Source organism: Giraffa tippelskirchi, chromosome 8 (assembly GCF_054371585.1).
Source record: "Giraffa tippelskirchi isolate mGirTip1 chromosome 8, T2T-mGirTip1v1.2.pri, whole genome shotgun sequence".
Lineage (NCBI taxonomy): Eukaryota > Metazoa > Chordata > Mammalia > Artiodactyla > Giraffidae > Giraffa > Giraffa tippelskirchi.
In genome coordinates this window covers 85,954,718-85,971,377 of record NC_137282.1, presented here as the reverse complement: position 1 = coordinate 85,971,377, position 16,660 = coordinate 85,954,718, and the positions used below count along the sequence as shown (strand labels likewise).

At 38.2% G+C, this 16,660-nt stretch overlaps 1 protein-coding gene across 1 annotated transcript in view; it reads right to left on the bottom strand.

Annotated features, from left to right (window-relative positions):
- C7 (complement C7) overlaps positions 1-16,660 on the bottom strand; it is a 55,346-nt gene that overhangs the window by 26,325 nt on the left and 12,361 nt on the right. The window contains exons 5-9 of the mRNA XM_081517540.1: positions 15,942-16,089; positions 14,804-14,942; positions 5,363-5,533; positions 3,833-4,076; positions 1,575-1,685 (exon numbers count right to left, since the gene is read on the bottom strand). Coding sequence (XP_081373666.1) covers positions 1,575-1,685; positions 3,833-4,076; positions 5,363-5,533; positions 14,804-14,942; positions 15,942-16,089 — 813 coding nt within the window. The remainder of the gene's footprint in view (positions 1-1,574; positions 1,686-3,832; positions 4,077-5,362; positions 5,534-14,803; positions 14,943-15,941; positions 16,090-16,660) is intronic.

Sequence of the window (16,660 nt, the reverse complement as noted above, 5' to 3'; positions counted from 1 at the left end):
TTAAGCCTGTAGCCTCTCTCTCTACACCTCAGTGAGCTCTCTGCTCAGCTGGCCCTCTTCCCCTAGACAATCAGCCCAGGACAACAGCGAAGGACCCAGCCTATGAAGCCAGACATTGGAATCTCAAGCCTGACACCAACTGTAGTCTTAGGCAACCTCTCTGTGGCTCTGCCCTTGCCAGCAAAATAGAAATATGGAGGAACATCCAACTCTGAGGTGGGAGTATATTTGTTAATTCTTGTAAATCACTCAAAATGGTGCTGGGCACCTTGTAAGTGCTACCTGTTTGTTAAGCCTGAAAGAAAAAATGAGACAAAATAAAATTGATGAGCTTCTTCTAATCACCAACCCAGCTGATGGCTGATGTCAACATCTTTTCAAAGCTCCCACTTTCATTTCTATTTCCAGATCATTGTATCTCCATGTTGTTCAACTACTTTTCCTTCTCCTTTGTTCTGTCAGCTCTAAAAAGACAGGCTCTTTTTCTAGCATGTTCACTGCTGCCTCACCAGTGCCTAGAACAATTTCTGCAGACACTATAGGTTCCATAAATAGTTGATGAATACAGTAAGTAAATGAGGAATTAAAGCCTGGCTTAAGAGTGTCTCCCTCCTCCTTGCATTTATCTGCTAAAGAATCCTCACTTCCTTGTTGAGGACTTTAGCACCTGCATCAGTCTTTTCCTTCATCCCAATTTCTGCCGTCATCCCAAGAGAAGTTGAGCCCCAATATCACTCCACGGCCTTATACCATTTCACGGCACAGTCTCATTTCCATCCCTACCACACTAAAAATCTCTTCATGTTAGGCAATTAAGTCTTAATCACCAAATCCAATGAAGAACCTTCAGACTTTCTCTTACTTAACTTCACTCTAGCACTTCTTGCTATCAGCTTCTTCTCGTCTACCTTCCATTTTACTCATCTCTTCTGGTTTTTATCCTATCAGATTATTCCCTTTCAATCCCTCTTGTTTCACTACAACTTTATATTTGTCATCTTTCATTTATTCGCTCCCTGTATTGAATCCTTTAACGGCATCCCTCGCCATCAGGATGAAACCCAAACTCCCTGACACGGTGTCCAGACGGTCTAAATCAGCTTGCCCTGCCAGCTCCTTTCTCAATCATTCAAAGACCAACACACCACCTCCCCTACTCTGCCACCACCATCACCACCACCACCATGCACCAGAATCATTGCCTGCACTGAGCATCCACGTTACAGAGTGAAACTGAAGCGTCCCCTCTTGGTGTCATTTTTCTAGACTGGTTTGCCAACCATCCTCACAGCAGATAGTGGTGGTGTACACGGAGGACATAGTTACAGTGCACAGGACACACTCAGTGAACCTTCTGTTCTGCATGAGGGATCACTGCCGTGACATCCGACCAAGAGATCACAGGTAAAATAGCCAAGTATTTGAAAAATGCAAAATAGAACACCTGCTGAAATGTCGAGACCAGGAATTAACCACAAGAGGGATGGAGGTAAACTTGTAATGAAAATTACTGCCTTCTCACTTACCTGAAACTGATTTTAAGACCTCTTCCATCGTTGTGCCTTCTCACTTACCTGAAACTGATTTTAAGACCTCTTCCATCGTTGTGCATTTTTGTTTTGATGATGTAAACAAAAACTTGACATGTGAGGAAGCACATTTCCTCTCATCCTCTGAATGGAAATCTGGGGGGAAAATTTTAAACGTGCTTAGTTTCCACATTTGTTGAAAATCTCCTTTGCAGATGCCAGGTGTGAAAGTGGGAGAAGAGGTCATTTCCTACCACTGTGGCCATATAATCAAAAATAATATGATGTGTGTATTTTCAAGTGCTCTAGAAGGATCAAGGGTCAGAAAAAGCAATATTTGATCTTTGTTATAAACAAAATAAGATACATGCATATATTTAGGGATAAGGCACCAAGTGTCTGTCTCACTTTCAAATGATTCAGCCGATATTGGCTTCTAACATCTTTGACCAGAGGGTGGGGTTACATGGATGATTTATATATGAAATAGCGGAGGGAACTAAAATTGAACACCTCAAAGTCTGATATCTTTCACTCAACCACAGTCAGCTTCTCAGGCACAAGGAAAATAGGTAAAAGTCAATATGCAATGGCCTCCAGTCCACCTACTAGAGACACCAAAAACTAGGTTCTGGTTCTATAGTAATTAATTCCTAAAACCCCAGTTCTAGTGCCTCAGTCTCTCCATCTTTAACATCTCTGGTTTCTACATTTTCTTCCAATGACATCTTAGATGGTTATAATTTCTACTCATTATCAATTGGAATTTTGCCAATGTAATTTTAAAAAAGAGGATAGAAAATAATAAAGAGTAGAAATACATTTTTAATATAATTTTACTAACAATATTATAATAAACTCAATATTTCTTAAAGAACACTTGTATGTATCATATCCCAGGAGCCTTGATTAATTTCAATTAAAACTTTGGGGAAGAACAGAAACTGCTCGAGTAAAATTTTTACTCAAAATTTTTACCAACTCAGAAGGCTTTTTAAAAAATCCGCTTCATTTCTTTTAAGTGTTAAAGAAAAAAAATCATCATAAAACTGAGTTTAGATCAAGCCGTTTTCTGGATTAATTCCCCAAAGAAATATTGCCTCTGTTGTTGCTACAAAAACTTGTACTTGTACTTGTACATTCATTTCCAACCTTTGAGGTTGGAGAAGTTCACATTCTAATTGAACCATAATTGGTAAAAAAAAAAAAAAAAAAAAATTAAGCCCAAGGGGGGAAAATAGTCAATGAAAACAAAAAATATTGTGGTTTACCCACAAGAGAAGGCTATATTCCTTCTCTGAATCTCATCTGAAAAGTCTTACTCTCCTCCAAAGTGGTAAGAAAGTCTTGACTGAAGAATAAGGCACTGAAGAGGTGAATTGGGATAGAGAAGTAAGTGTGGCCATGAGCTTAAGAAGAAGTTTGGGAAGATTTGGACTTGGTCCATAAATAACCAGGGCCAAAAGGTCTTTGGAGAGGAGAAATGGATCCTAAGACTCACATGCTCCTCCAACATGGTGGTAGCTCGTGAGGGACATCCTCTCACTGTGGAATCAACCAAGCGTGAACTCAGTAGGGTGCCCAGTTTCTAACAAGAATCAGGCAATTCCAGCAGCAACATAACATAAGGATAAAGCTAAGCTGATGCTGGAGCCAGTTAGCCCTCCTTACAATCTATATGCCTTGAGACGAGTCTCTTCACAGCACTGAGTCTCCATTTCTCAGTCTGTGGGGCAGGAGCCCTAGTGGACATCTCACTGGGTAGCAGTGAGGATCATTGCTGACATAGACAACTCACCTGATGGGAAGGAATCAATAAATTTAAGCTATTGTTACAAGTCTTAGGTAGTAAGCAAACTTGTGATATTCAGAGCAGATTTGTTTTTAAAGGCATGTGAGTGGTAAAGAACAGAGGCAAATAAAAAAAATACTTCATTGAAACATTTTGATTTCTGCAATATTAGTAAAATCCTCATCAGTTTTCCTCAAGGAATATTACTTAATCTGAGAAATGGGGAGATCAAAAAGTATTATAAAAATCCAATCAACACCCTCTAGAGATAACAACAATGATAATGACTTAACTCTCATTTCAGGATACTATCCAAAAGAGTACGCAGGCTTTTTCTTAAGGCCTGGAAGATTTTGTGTAGAGTATAATGGATTCATACAATTTTGGATTCCTTTGCAATTTAACCACTATTTGTCATATTTTAAAGCTCTAAAGTTTAAGTTAACTACAGGTTATTCCCTCATTAAAATCCTTGCAATGCTTATATATAGCAATGTTTTTAATACTCTACCAAATTTTTTGACTTTTTCTGAGTCCATAGGAAAGATAACTTTGTATTCTCCTCCTAAGGACCCAGACTGAAGATAATGTGTCCCATACTGGTCAATCAATCTTCGGTAAGCGCTGTAGTCATACAGAGAGGGAAGATAAGAGAGTTCCTTCCAGAATGACTCAGCCAGTTGTAAAAATTCCGGATTGTTATTGATAAACTGAGCCACTTCAACAGTGTTCTGAAGAACCAACAATTGATAACTCTATAGGAAGAAGAAAGAGTAAAAGGCATTTTAGGTTGAAGATTAAAAGGCAATAGAAATAGTTTCCAGTCCAATGTCTCCATCAACAGTCACCTACATTAATGGAGACTATATGAATTTTTGTTTTTGATGCATAACGAGGTCTCTTCTGAGCCCATCCACTTGAAGTAATCTAAGGAATTTTTGGAATCTCAAACAGGAATAACATCTGAGTGATGACTTCATAACTTGTTGTATAGCTAACTGTTAAACCCCCAAGACAAACTTGTTATGCCCTCCTCAACTAGCAAAAAAGAATCAGCATCATTAACTACTAAATAATTTCACAGATAGGGATATAATGTCCCTAGAGGCCACATCTTGACAATATCTTATCAGTAGGATAATCATCTAATTTCTCTTTCATACTGGGGTATTCACAGGGTAAGCCACTTTATAATGAGATCTTTTAAACCTTTCCTATGCATCTTTTCATGATATCCAAGACAGAGTTAACTTACAAATTCTCAGTTATATAAATAATATAATATGGATATGATAAATGTTTTTACACTCATATTTCCACTGTTTTACACTCATATTTCCTCTTAGTCATAAAACAAACAATATCTATATTCCTTTATATCTTGCTTATGTGATTTATCTATCAAGTTACTGACTTTAAGAATGAGATGAATTGTGCATATTATGAATGATAATCAGCCTGAAAAATCCTTCAGCACTAAGTATATATCAACTGGTACAATTCATCTCAACTATTCGGGTTGCCCATGATGGAACTCATAGTATCTCAAAACAACAGAATATCTAAAATTAAGTCTTTTAACTCCTCAGATGAAAATGTTGGTCTCTCCAAAGTAATAAAATATTTTAACATCTTTTGTTGTAATACACCTTCTTTGAAAAACTCTAGTATTAGTGTTTCAGAAGCACATCTTCAATGGATTTTCGAAATTGTATATAACACCTATAGTACCATCAGTAATCGTGAATTAGAAATTTAGGGTAGTTTTAACTAGAAGATTTTAAAGTTATAAGCTTTTTAGATTTTTAAATAAGAACAAATAATGAGAAAATAAAAGGTGTAAATAAATACAATATGAAAGAGAATTAATAAGACAAAAGCTATACCATTTAAAGAAGTATATTGGATTATCTCTTTGAAGAAGATACTACGCCCTTATTAAAAAATGATAGCTGATTCTTTTGGTAAATATACTTTTGTTAATGCTAGAAATACTTAAACCAGCAAAATATGGAAAAGTTAATGAACATTTCACACTAACCTTTTTCTTAATGAGTATATTCGTATCTGAAGAGTAACCGTATGAAGAAGATGAAGAACGAAAAAAGAGGATACGTCCTTGACTAGATGATGAGTGTTCTGTTGATGTGTCTTTTACATAAGCCCAGGTACTATTGTAAAATTCATTATTAAAATCATTATTTATTTTCACCTATAAAGAAAATGAAAGTTTTTGCTATGAGCAAATTAAGGCCTTAGATGTAACCAAGAATAATTTGTCATGGCTTCCCTGGTGGCACAGAGGGTAAAGAATTTTCCTGCAATGCAGGAGACCTGGGTTTGATCCCTGGATTGGGACGATCCCCAGGACAATGAAATGACAATCCACTCTAGTACTCTTGCCTAGGAAATTTCATGGACAGAGGAGCCTGGCAGGCTACAATTCCTGGGGTTGTAAAAGTCAGACATGACTTTGTGACTAAACTACAATCACCACACCTTAAATATGTACCATAAAGAAAATGAAAAATTTTGCTATTATCAAATTAAAGCCTTAGATGGAACCAAGAATCTTTCATCATGGGTCCCTTAAAGTGTATACATTCTTCACATGATCTTCTCCAAAAGACAAAGCTCTTCATTAATGCAAAACAACAGTGATTCTCACTAAGACCAGGCCTATATGACTGTAAAGAATAGAGTTCATTATAATAATTACTTAGTCCATTATTATAACAATTAGTGCATTATTAGAATTACTCCTTGTCAAGCAGGAGACATAGTGTTAATAACAGCAATCCCATGTGAGTCACAAAATATGTTTGTATACAAACATTTTGCATTTTCCTTTAATGCCAGCATTTAGCCCAGAAGTTAGCAAATTACCAGAGTTACACAAACAGAGACCTGGCTCTTGACTTTTCATCCAATAGAGGGACACAGAGATACAAACAGTTGATATGAACTAATTAGATCTTTGGGGGTTTGTTTTTGAAATGTTCTATATGATCTGTAGTGGATTTAAATTTCTAATTCTGTTAGACTTAAATAAATGCTAAGATTGGAATTGTTTTTCCTTTGCTAGATGGCAGAAGAAAAAGCCATCCCAGAAGTATTTTAAAACAGACAACAGGATAGTCACATGTGGCTGAGAAGTGACAGCTCCAGCATTCATGGAGAAGACTATCACTTCTTTATCCTTTATTTGGTTCTAGATCAGGTGTCAAAATGAGGTCTGTCAAGTAATATAAATGTTGGAAGCATCCAGTGGAAGGTAGGGTAACGAAGAAGTGAGCATACAGCTTATCTGCTGCTGCTGCTGCTGCTGCTAAGTCACTTCAGTCATGTCCGACTCTATGCGACCCCATAGACGGCAGCCCACCAGGCTCCCCCGTCCCTGGGATTCTCCAGGCAAGAACACTGAAGTGGGTTGCCATTTCCTTCTCCAATGCATGAAAGTGAAAAGTGAAAGTGAAGTCACTCAGCCGTGTCCGACTCTTAGCGACCCCATGGACTGCAGCCTACCAGGCTCCTCCGTCCATGGGATTTTCCAGGCAAGAGTACTGGAGTGGGCTGCCATTGCCTTCTCCTACATCCCATCTAAGAGGGTCTAAACATTCAAACCCATCAGACAGTCTTGTATGTTACTACAAGTTCTAGCATTGACAGATATCTGATGTTTCAGGAAAAGATATATATATATCTAAATCTTCATGAGAAAAACTTTAATTTTTTAAATCATAGGCAACTAACTTGCTAAAAATGTGAGTCACCAGAAGAATAAAACAAAACATGTGATATGACTCTCAGTCTGTTCTGTATGAATATTCAAATCAGTAACTCTCCTTTCACAAGTATTTGTCTTTTATTGTATGTTTATATACATCTGTATTTAAAATCAAGGTATAAAAAATGCAGAGAAAACTTAAGTGATGAATATGATACATTTTTTGGAGAAGGAAAAGGCAACCCATTCCAGTATTCTTGCCTGGAAAATCCCATGGATGGAGGAGCCTGGCGGGCTACAGTCCATGGGGTCGCAAAGAGTCGGACATGACAGAACTACTTCACTTTCACTTTCACTTTTCATGATACATTTTTAAAACAAAGCTAAAAATAAAATACAATATTATGCAGCCATCGTAAATGATGCTTGTGAGGACAAACTATTCATGTTAAATGAAAAAGCAAGTATAAATGTGATATTTAGAAATCCTATTAACTACAAATATGCAAGTATATGCCCAGTCAAAAAAAAAGACTAGAAAGAAATTCAGCAGCAGAATGCCAGGAAATATTATAATACTTTTGTTACTACCCATATTAAAAATTAGGCATGCCTTCTAAAAACATGCCAGAAGAGAAGAAAAAATGGATTTAGCTATGCCTTTTATTTCAGCATTATTTTCAATATATTATGCAATTGACTTGCTTAAAATTCAACTGCAAAAATTCAGCTCAAGTCAAAATGAAGAATACACTATTATTCTTGACTACAAAGAGGATATTATTATTTTTATGATTGACTACAAAGAGGACATTATTTTTTTTGGCTGCACCATTGGCATGTGAGATCTTAGTTCCCTGGCCAGGGACGGAACCTGAGCCCCCTGCAGTGGAAGCACTCAGAGTCTTAACAACTGGACCGCCAGGCAAGTCTCAAAAAGGACATTATTAAAAATGTATTAGAGATTACTAGAGTCATTATGTAGTGTCTCAGTCATATTTGATCTTGGATAGACACAAAAGTTCGTTTTTCCTTTCTTAAGAAAGAAAAGTTATCTACCTTCCTGTCAAAGCAAAAAAAAAAAAAAGTCTATTTTTTCTTATCTTCAAATGCACAATTCAAATACTTGATTCATGATTTATGCACATAAGCCTCTTCAGAACATGAATTCAACAGCTCCTCACTCCTGTGAACTCTCCACATAGCCCCAGGAATCTTTTCTCAAAGTAGTGTGATCTTAAATTTGCTTCAGTTAATACCCTCTTCATTCTGGCTAAGATCCTGAATTCCCTCAGACTGAGTCTTCCTCTGAAATCACAATTCAAACACCCTACACTCACTTTTTTACTCTTTTGACTTTCATTCTACTATTGCCAAAGCTTATTATTCAACTTCATAGAAAGAAGCTCTGCAAGTTCCTTTCCCTTCTCTTTCCCTATCAGTACCTTCATTTTTTCACTACCTTCCTGTTGTAGGTAAGCTTCATGGTTCATGACTTCAAACATTCTCATGCTAATGAACCTAACTCTTGCCAATGAGCCTTGTCTAGGTATGTCCTGCCACCGTATTTGCCAGGCAAAAACCCAACCCTAGTCCAATCCTCACAGCCAAGCAGCTTAGCACTACTACAGAAAAATCACACAACTATCAATTGGTGTTATGATAAGTTCATTCATGATTTCTAACTTCAGTGGAACCCTCAATACATGCCAGCAATCCTAAATCTCTAGCCAATTCTTTCTTCCATTCCCTACAGCATCGGTTTCAAAAGTTCTGCACCCATCTCAATCCCTCACTCTTACAGCCATTTCTTTCACTCTTAGAAGATAACCTTAACCTCTTTCTTTACAAATATTTCCTCTCTCAGACAAGAGACTTCTCGTACTTCTGGCTAACAAATCTATAAACTTACGAACACCTTCACTTCCTTTCTGCACATGTATTCCTCCTCCTATCTAAGGCTAATTTCTCTGACTTCTTTCTATACTGCATTTCTTCCCATCTCTCCAAAGGACCAATTAAATCGATTACTCCTTCTTATAGCTTCAAGTTTTCTTTCTCTACTGGCTCATTTGTATTAACATTTACACACATTCTGTGGCTTCCCAGGTGGTGCTAGTGGTAAAGAACTTGCCTGCCAGTACAGGAGACGTAAGAGACACGGATTTGATCCCTGCTTTGGGAAGATCCCCTGGAGGAAGGCATGGCAACCCACTGCAGTATTCTTGCCTGGAGAATCCCAAGGACAGAGGAGCCTAGCAGACTACAGTCCGTGGAGTCGCAAAGAATTGGACGTGACTGAAGTGACTTAGCGCGCGCACACACACACACACTCTAATCCTGCCAAAGTAGAAGGCACTACAAGGACTCCAAAGTCACACTTCTGGCCTTCACACTCTATAGTTGTCATCTGTAAAAATAGTAGATGATACTACCTATCTACTTAGGTTATTATAAAGAAAAAATAAGGTACATTTAAAGCACTTGAAACAGTGCTTAGTATACAAAGGGCTCTTAATATATATGAGCTATTTTTATCATCATTCAAATTATTTTTTTGTTAACAAAGTAGATTTAGAAATCTCGGACAACTAGACTCATACCTTCAGAGAATGCAGAGGATCAGACAACTAAGCATTAGTTAAAATTGCTTTTAGAATATGTTTTTGCTATTAATTTGACAGACATATCTGATCTCTAAATAACCAAGTGAAGTAAATCAAAGACAAATATCACATATCCCTTATATATGGAATCTAAAAAAATGACCCAAATGAACTTGTTTATAAGACAGAAACAGACTTATGACATAGAAAGCAAACTTATGGCTACCAAAGGGTAAGGAGAGAGAGGATAAATTAATTGGGGATTAGCAGATATCAGCTACTAAATATTAAAATAGATAAACATCAAAGTCCAACTGTATAGCACAGAGAACTATATTCAATATTTTGTAATAAACTATAATGGAAAAGAATCTGAAAAGAATATATATACATATATATATATAAAGAATCACTTTGCTGTATACCAAAAACTAACACAACATTGCAAATCAGTTATATTTCAATAAAAATTTTAATATTATGACATACATCCAAGACCGAAACAGGAGGATTCAGAAAGTTATTTTCTCCACCCTGATCTTTGCTCACTCCCATCTGCAACTCATTCCATGCTGAGTTGAGACAAACAAGACTGTCTTTCAGCATCTCCCAAGCTGAACTAAGCAGGGCGGCACCTTCCCAAAGTGACCACGGAGCAGGAATGTGCTTGAGTTTCAAAGGCTTCCTTGCAGTATGAAAAACATGAGCAAACAGAGGACATGCACAGCTTCAAAGTAAGCGGCCTACTCAGTAAGAAACGGGGGTTTGTCCTGGATAAGCTATCAAGCTGATTTCCAAAACAGAGATTAGAAGAGAGATTGACCGATTCTGTTTTCTGTTTATCTACTAATGTTTATGTTCCAACAAGCCAAAAGTCACGTTCTACCTGAAGGCTGAATCTGCTGTGGCCCCCAGTCTGTCTGAACTGAGGAGAACGTCAGCGACCTCCATATTGGCACCTGGGTTTCACGCTTCCCTGACTGACTCACTGCCTGCTACTTCCACCTCACTTCACTCTGGCTGGATTCTCAAAACATCTCTACTCTTCACTCAATAACAGGCTATAATTTCCCTCTACCTCTGACAAACATTCCTTCAAATTCAGTGACTGGAAAGGCATTTCAGATGTCAATCCAAAAACCAAGCCATGCTGTGAAAAACATATGACAGGATTATGCTGTTATTAAATTATTCTTCTTCTTCAGAAGCAGCAGGCTTCCAACATGTCTTCCTTCCAACCATGTCAAAAGTCCTCTCCCTTATTATTTCCTCTGTTCTATATATGTATGTATACATACTCACACACACACTCACACACACACACACTTCTCCCCCTTATAATAATGAAAGAATTATCAACACGTTACCCTAGGAATAAGAGGAGAAAAATCTTTCTGCATATACCTACCTCACATTCTCCCTTTAGGCCAAAGGATAAATTACAATACATGTTTTTCACCATGTTAGAATCTAGAGTTGAAAAAGCATTTAATACAATACATTGGGAAAGTAAAATGGGATTCCCTGGTAGATCAGCTGGTAAATAATATACCTGCAATGCAGGAGATCCCAGTTAGGTTCCTGGCTCGGGAAGATCCTCTGGAGAATGGATAGGTTACCCACTCCAGTATTCTTGGGCTTCCCTGGTGGCTCAGATAGTAAAGAATCTGCAGTGTGGGAGACCTGGGTTTGATCCCTGGTTTGGAAAGATCCCATGGAAGAGGGCATGGCACCCAACTCCAGTATTCTTGCCAGGAGAATCCCCATGGACAGAGGAGCCTCGTGGGCTACTCGTATGTCCATGAGGTCACAAAGAGCAACTAAGCACGGCACAGGGAAAGTAAAATATACTAGAAAAATGAAGGGCTGTGAAGTCTGACATACTGGTGTGTGTGCTAAATCACTTCAGCCATGTCCAACTCTGTCTGACCCTATGGACTATAGCCCAACAGTCTCCTCTGTCCAAGGGATTCTCTAGGCAAGAATACTGGAGTGGGTTGCCATGCCCTCCGCCAGGCGATCTTCCCAACCCAGGGATCAAACCCATGTCTCTTAGATCTCCTGCATTAGCAGACAGATTCTTTACCACTAGCACCACCTGGGACACGCTGGAACTATGCCCTAAGCCCTGCTACTTACTAATATAGTGACTTAGAGCAAGTCAGTTGAAGTCCTCTGAGCCTTGATTTCTACTTATATAAAACAGTAAAATATTACTTACCTTCCATAGATACTGTGATTAAAATTATACAAATTTCTTAAAATAGTGCAGATGCCACCAGAGATATTCAAAACTTGGTAGCTATGATCATTTTTCAGATCTGTTCCACTTTCCGTTTTCATGATTCAATAATTTTTAAATGTAATTTAATTCCATTATAAGTTGGATGTTGGTGGGTTTGCTCCTTATAATCAGAACTGCTTTCTGAAGATGGTTAATTTTGGTAAACTAAAGGTCCTTCCCTCTGAGCATTCTAATAGTTTTGCTTTACGAACTTGGGAGTAATCAGTAAAGAGGATTGAACTGGAAAATTTTGAGTTCTTGGAAAACGAAAGGAAAGGCATGAGAGAGGAAACCTCAGAAGAGAAGAGCAAGAAACAGGCTAAAACAGGATGAGACCAGAAACTTCTTTTTGTTGAGGTTGTGGAAGGACAGACAATTAAAGATGGAAGATCGCAACTGTTTTTGTTTAATGCGTTGGCATTGCTACAGCAGAAAATCTCTATGTTCCCTTTAAATGGTCAGGAATTTCCCCTAAAGCCATTACGCTTTTGTCTGAGTAGATTTCGTGTGGAAATCTAGGAACCGGATGCGTTTAGGTAGTGTGTATGACAGAAACAGCCCACAAGAAGCAGAGGAGACCTCGAGGCCATAAATGAAGTTTAAAAGCCTGAAATACAGATGCTGGCAATGATATGGAGCACAGCTCACTCTTCCACATTGCTGGTGGGGTATAGACGGACCATATGTATATATCCATTTTGGAAACTTTAGTAAAATATAACCTATACATAACCAACAAGGCAGCCATTAGAATTCCAGGTGTTTGCCCCAGAGAAGCTCTAGCTCATTAGCATGGATCAACTCATGCACGAGAACATTCAAGGTATTCTCATAAGAAAAAAAAAGGAAAAGTAGTAAAAATGCCATCTACGTCAGCATGAATAAATTTCGAAACTAATCTTGAGTGAAAGAATGACTAACAGAAGAAAACATACTATATGATTTATCTGTATAAGTGGCAAAGAATAAGCAAAACTAAATCACAAATTTTTCTTTAGGACAAAGACATATGGGATAAACATATACAGGAAAACAAGGAAGTGATTAATATCAACACAAAATGTAAGATAGTGGCTACACAGGCTGTACAGGTGAAGAGGATGTGACAGAGACGGATAGATGGGAGCATTTAAGTCACTGGCAATACTCTATTTCTTAAGGTGGGTGCTGGGCATACATGAGTCCTATTTGTATAATTGTTTTGTTGTCCAGTTGCTAGATCATGTCCAACTCTTTGCAACCCCATGGACTGCAGCAAACCAAGCTTCCTTGTCCTTCACTATCTCCTGGAGTTTGCTCAAACTCATGTCCGTTGAGTCACTGATGCCATCCAACCATCTCATCCTCTGTTGTCCCCTTCTCCTCCTGCCCTCAATCTTTCCCAGCATCAGGTTCTTTTCTAATGAGTCAGCTCCTTGCATCAGGTGACCAAAGTATTGGAGCTTCAGCATCAGTGAATATTCAAGATTGATTTCCTTTAGTATTGACTGGTTTGATCTTATTAGTTTTCTCCAAACTGCAAGTATATGTTATTCACACTCTTCTGTACATATGAAATATTTCATAATTTAAAAATAAAAGCACACTTGGCCGTCAGACCCGCCGTCACCAGGGGGAGACTCTGTGGCCAGCAGAGGCCCCATTGGCAGTGCTACTTCCCGATCCGCTGGTCTTCAGGAGTTATTACATTAGTGACATCCTGGAGCGTGTGCTCTGTTTGGGAGGGGATATCCTGAATATTACAGGCAAGGTGCTCCTGGCACTCTGAACAGTGGAAGAGAATCCACTGGGTGATATCATTACCCTGGTGGCCAAATGGAGGCTGCAGATACAGAAGTAATTTGGGATCTACCACATCAGAGCTAAAGATAGTTCCCTGCAGCTAAAGATAGTTCCCCCACTAAGAACTGATCCCCCCCCAACCTCCACAGTGAAAGCATGGAATCCCAACCACTGGACCACCAGAGAATTCCTTATTTTGCTTTTTTAAGTAATGTTATATAAGTGGTATCATACAGTATGTACTTGTGGGCTACTTTAATTCAGCATAACTTGCGATTCATCCATGTTGTCGTGTGTATGAGTAGCTCATTCCTTTGCATTGCTGGGTAGTATTGTATGGTATGGATGCAATATCTATTCACTTTTGATCTATAATTGGATTGTTGGCAGTTTTTAGCTATCACAAATAAAGCTGCCATGAACATCTGTGTAAAAAAATAAATGTATTTTTAACCATGGCAGTGGTTAGGACATTATCACAATCAGTTATGACCAGAGTCTTGAATTTTAACACCCACACAGGGACAGACCATCAGGTTCTGGGAGCATGGAATTGAAAATGAGACAATAGATATTTCAGCATGAATGACAGAAATTAAAAGTATTATTGCCCTGTACCCCAGAGTTAAAGAACATGTGTTCTTACCAAACTAGAGAATATAACATAAAAGAAGTAGACTCACAGATAAGGAAAACAAACTGAGGGTTACCAGTGGAAGGGGTGGGGGAAAGGGAGCAAAACCGGAGGGGAAAGTAGGAGGTACAAACTAGTAGGAGGTGTAAGATAGACTCAAGGATGTATTGTAAAACACAGGGAATATAGCCAGTATTTTTTTTAACACCTGTAAATGGAAAGTAACCTTTAAAAACTGTATAAAAATTTTAAAATGTTTATGAATAAATAAAACATTTTTAAAAGGAAAATGTATTCTTTTTAAGCTCATATAAGACATTTATAAGAACTGATCGCATATGAGGCTACAAGTAAACTCTCAACAAAATATCAAAAAGATCAATATCATAAATAATGATCTTTGGTAACAATTTACAGACTAGAAAGAAATTAAATCTGTAATCAACTACCTGGAATGTGTAGGAGAGGATATTTCCACTCAGTCTGTAGAAATCTCTCCCATCTCCACTATACACTTTTCTGCACTGACCACCAAAACTTTTGGTATTGAGGACTTGGTTTCTAAACTGGCCCGTGAGCGCATTGTAACTGTTAAAAAAAAAAAGAGAGAGAAAGAAGAAAAGGCTGTTAAAAACCAGAAATAGCAGTTGCTGAAACAGGCATCATTAGTGAACTCTGGATAGTCTTGAAACACATTACAGTTAAGTATCTCTGGGCGATCTCAAATAAAAGCCTCCTAAAGCACACCATACATTACCAACTCCCCCTGACTGGTATAATGGCTAACACTAATAGATGGGGAAACCCAAGATCCTTTTAGCCTAAGAACAGATTTAGGAAACACACAGCTCTTTTGTATCTATGGCAACAGCTGATTTTGAGTTGCATCTTTAGATAAAACCAATACCATTAGGATTACTCTTGAGACAGAACTCACTACAAATGAATTTCAACTAATTGGCCCCTTAGCATGCTAACTAGTATACTCTTTGGAGTAATTTTACCACTTCTCTGTTAACAGATTTCACATCTATCAGTCTCAGAGATTATCTTAAAACCTTGAAACCTTAACTTGAGCCTGACCTTTACAAGTTTTTCAGAATTCTTTTTGAAAAGGCAAACAGGATCACTCCAACTTTACTTGAAAGTTCCCAGCTAGCTGAGACAATTACTTTTCATCCCGAAGTTCCCAACACACTTTCTCTTTTCTTCCACTGCTCTCATTCTGTGGTCTCTCAATTCCCTTAAATGGTGCCACATCACTGAATTAGTTCTCCTCTCCATCTCCCTCTCCCACAGGGTAACTGACTGGCCAGGTTTTCCCAGGTCTGAGGGGTTTCCTTGGATGCAAGATTCTCAGTGCTAAACCCGGGACACTCCAGGGACAACTGGTCCTTCTATGCTTTACCTCATATACTTACAGGTGTATATGTAGGAATTTTTTAAATGTTTCAGGATGTGGCAAAGAGTTCTAAGCAAAGGTTGACTATTAGTTGATTTGCTATTAGATTTACCAAACCACAGGATAAAACATAAAATGGAAACTACAGCCCGTAGATGTGTACAGGAAGCCGCCCAGCACCTTACCCAAGTCCAGTAAGCTCTATGTTGGGAGGAGGTTTATCATGGTCACAGGCAGGTCTGCTTTCTGCATCCTCGCATCTGTCTTCATCAGCACCGTCCTCTTCACAGTCAGAATCCCCATTGCAAACCAAAGATGTGCTGATGCACTGACCTGAACGCAAGACAAGCCACCACACAAAAATAAAAGAGGAAAAAAGGAAAACACTACCTGGGATCAAACAGTTTCAGACTGGATTCCCAACACAGTACTGAAACTCTAGTGTGAATTTAAGATAAATCCTCACTGCCCAAGGAAGGAATGCTGATTATTTTGGTCCTCATTTTGCAACATACAAAATTGATTCTGACCTTGCATGAACAATAAAATTGAAAATAGAACCCAAATTCAAATTCCAGGCTCTTATCCATAACCATCAAGCACTTTGTCTAAATTCCCTAAAATCATACAAGGTCAACCACTGGGAAGACAGATTGACCTCCTGCTCTTAAACTTTTGATTTCTTTTCTGAAATCACTGACCAAGATGCTGAAGTCCTGCCTTTCTTGGTATTTTAAATAAATACGCTTTGAGAGTGTGGGGATTGGATTAAAAGAATAAAACTCAACATTTATTTAGCACCTTCTTTGTTCTAGACACTCCTGGGTGTTGGGATGCATGTAAAAAGGGATTCACCAGGCTTTTCATACACTTTACAATCTAATAGGAAAGAGTGTGAAGATAG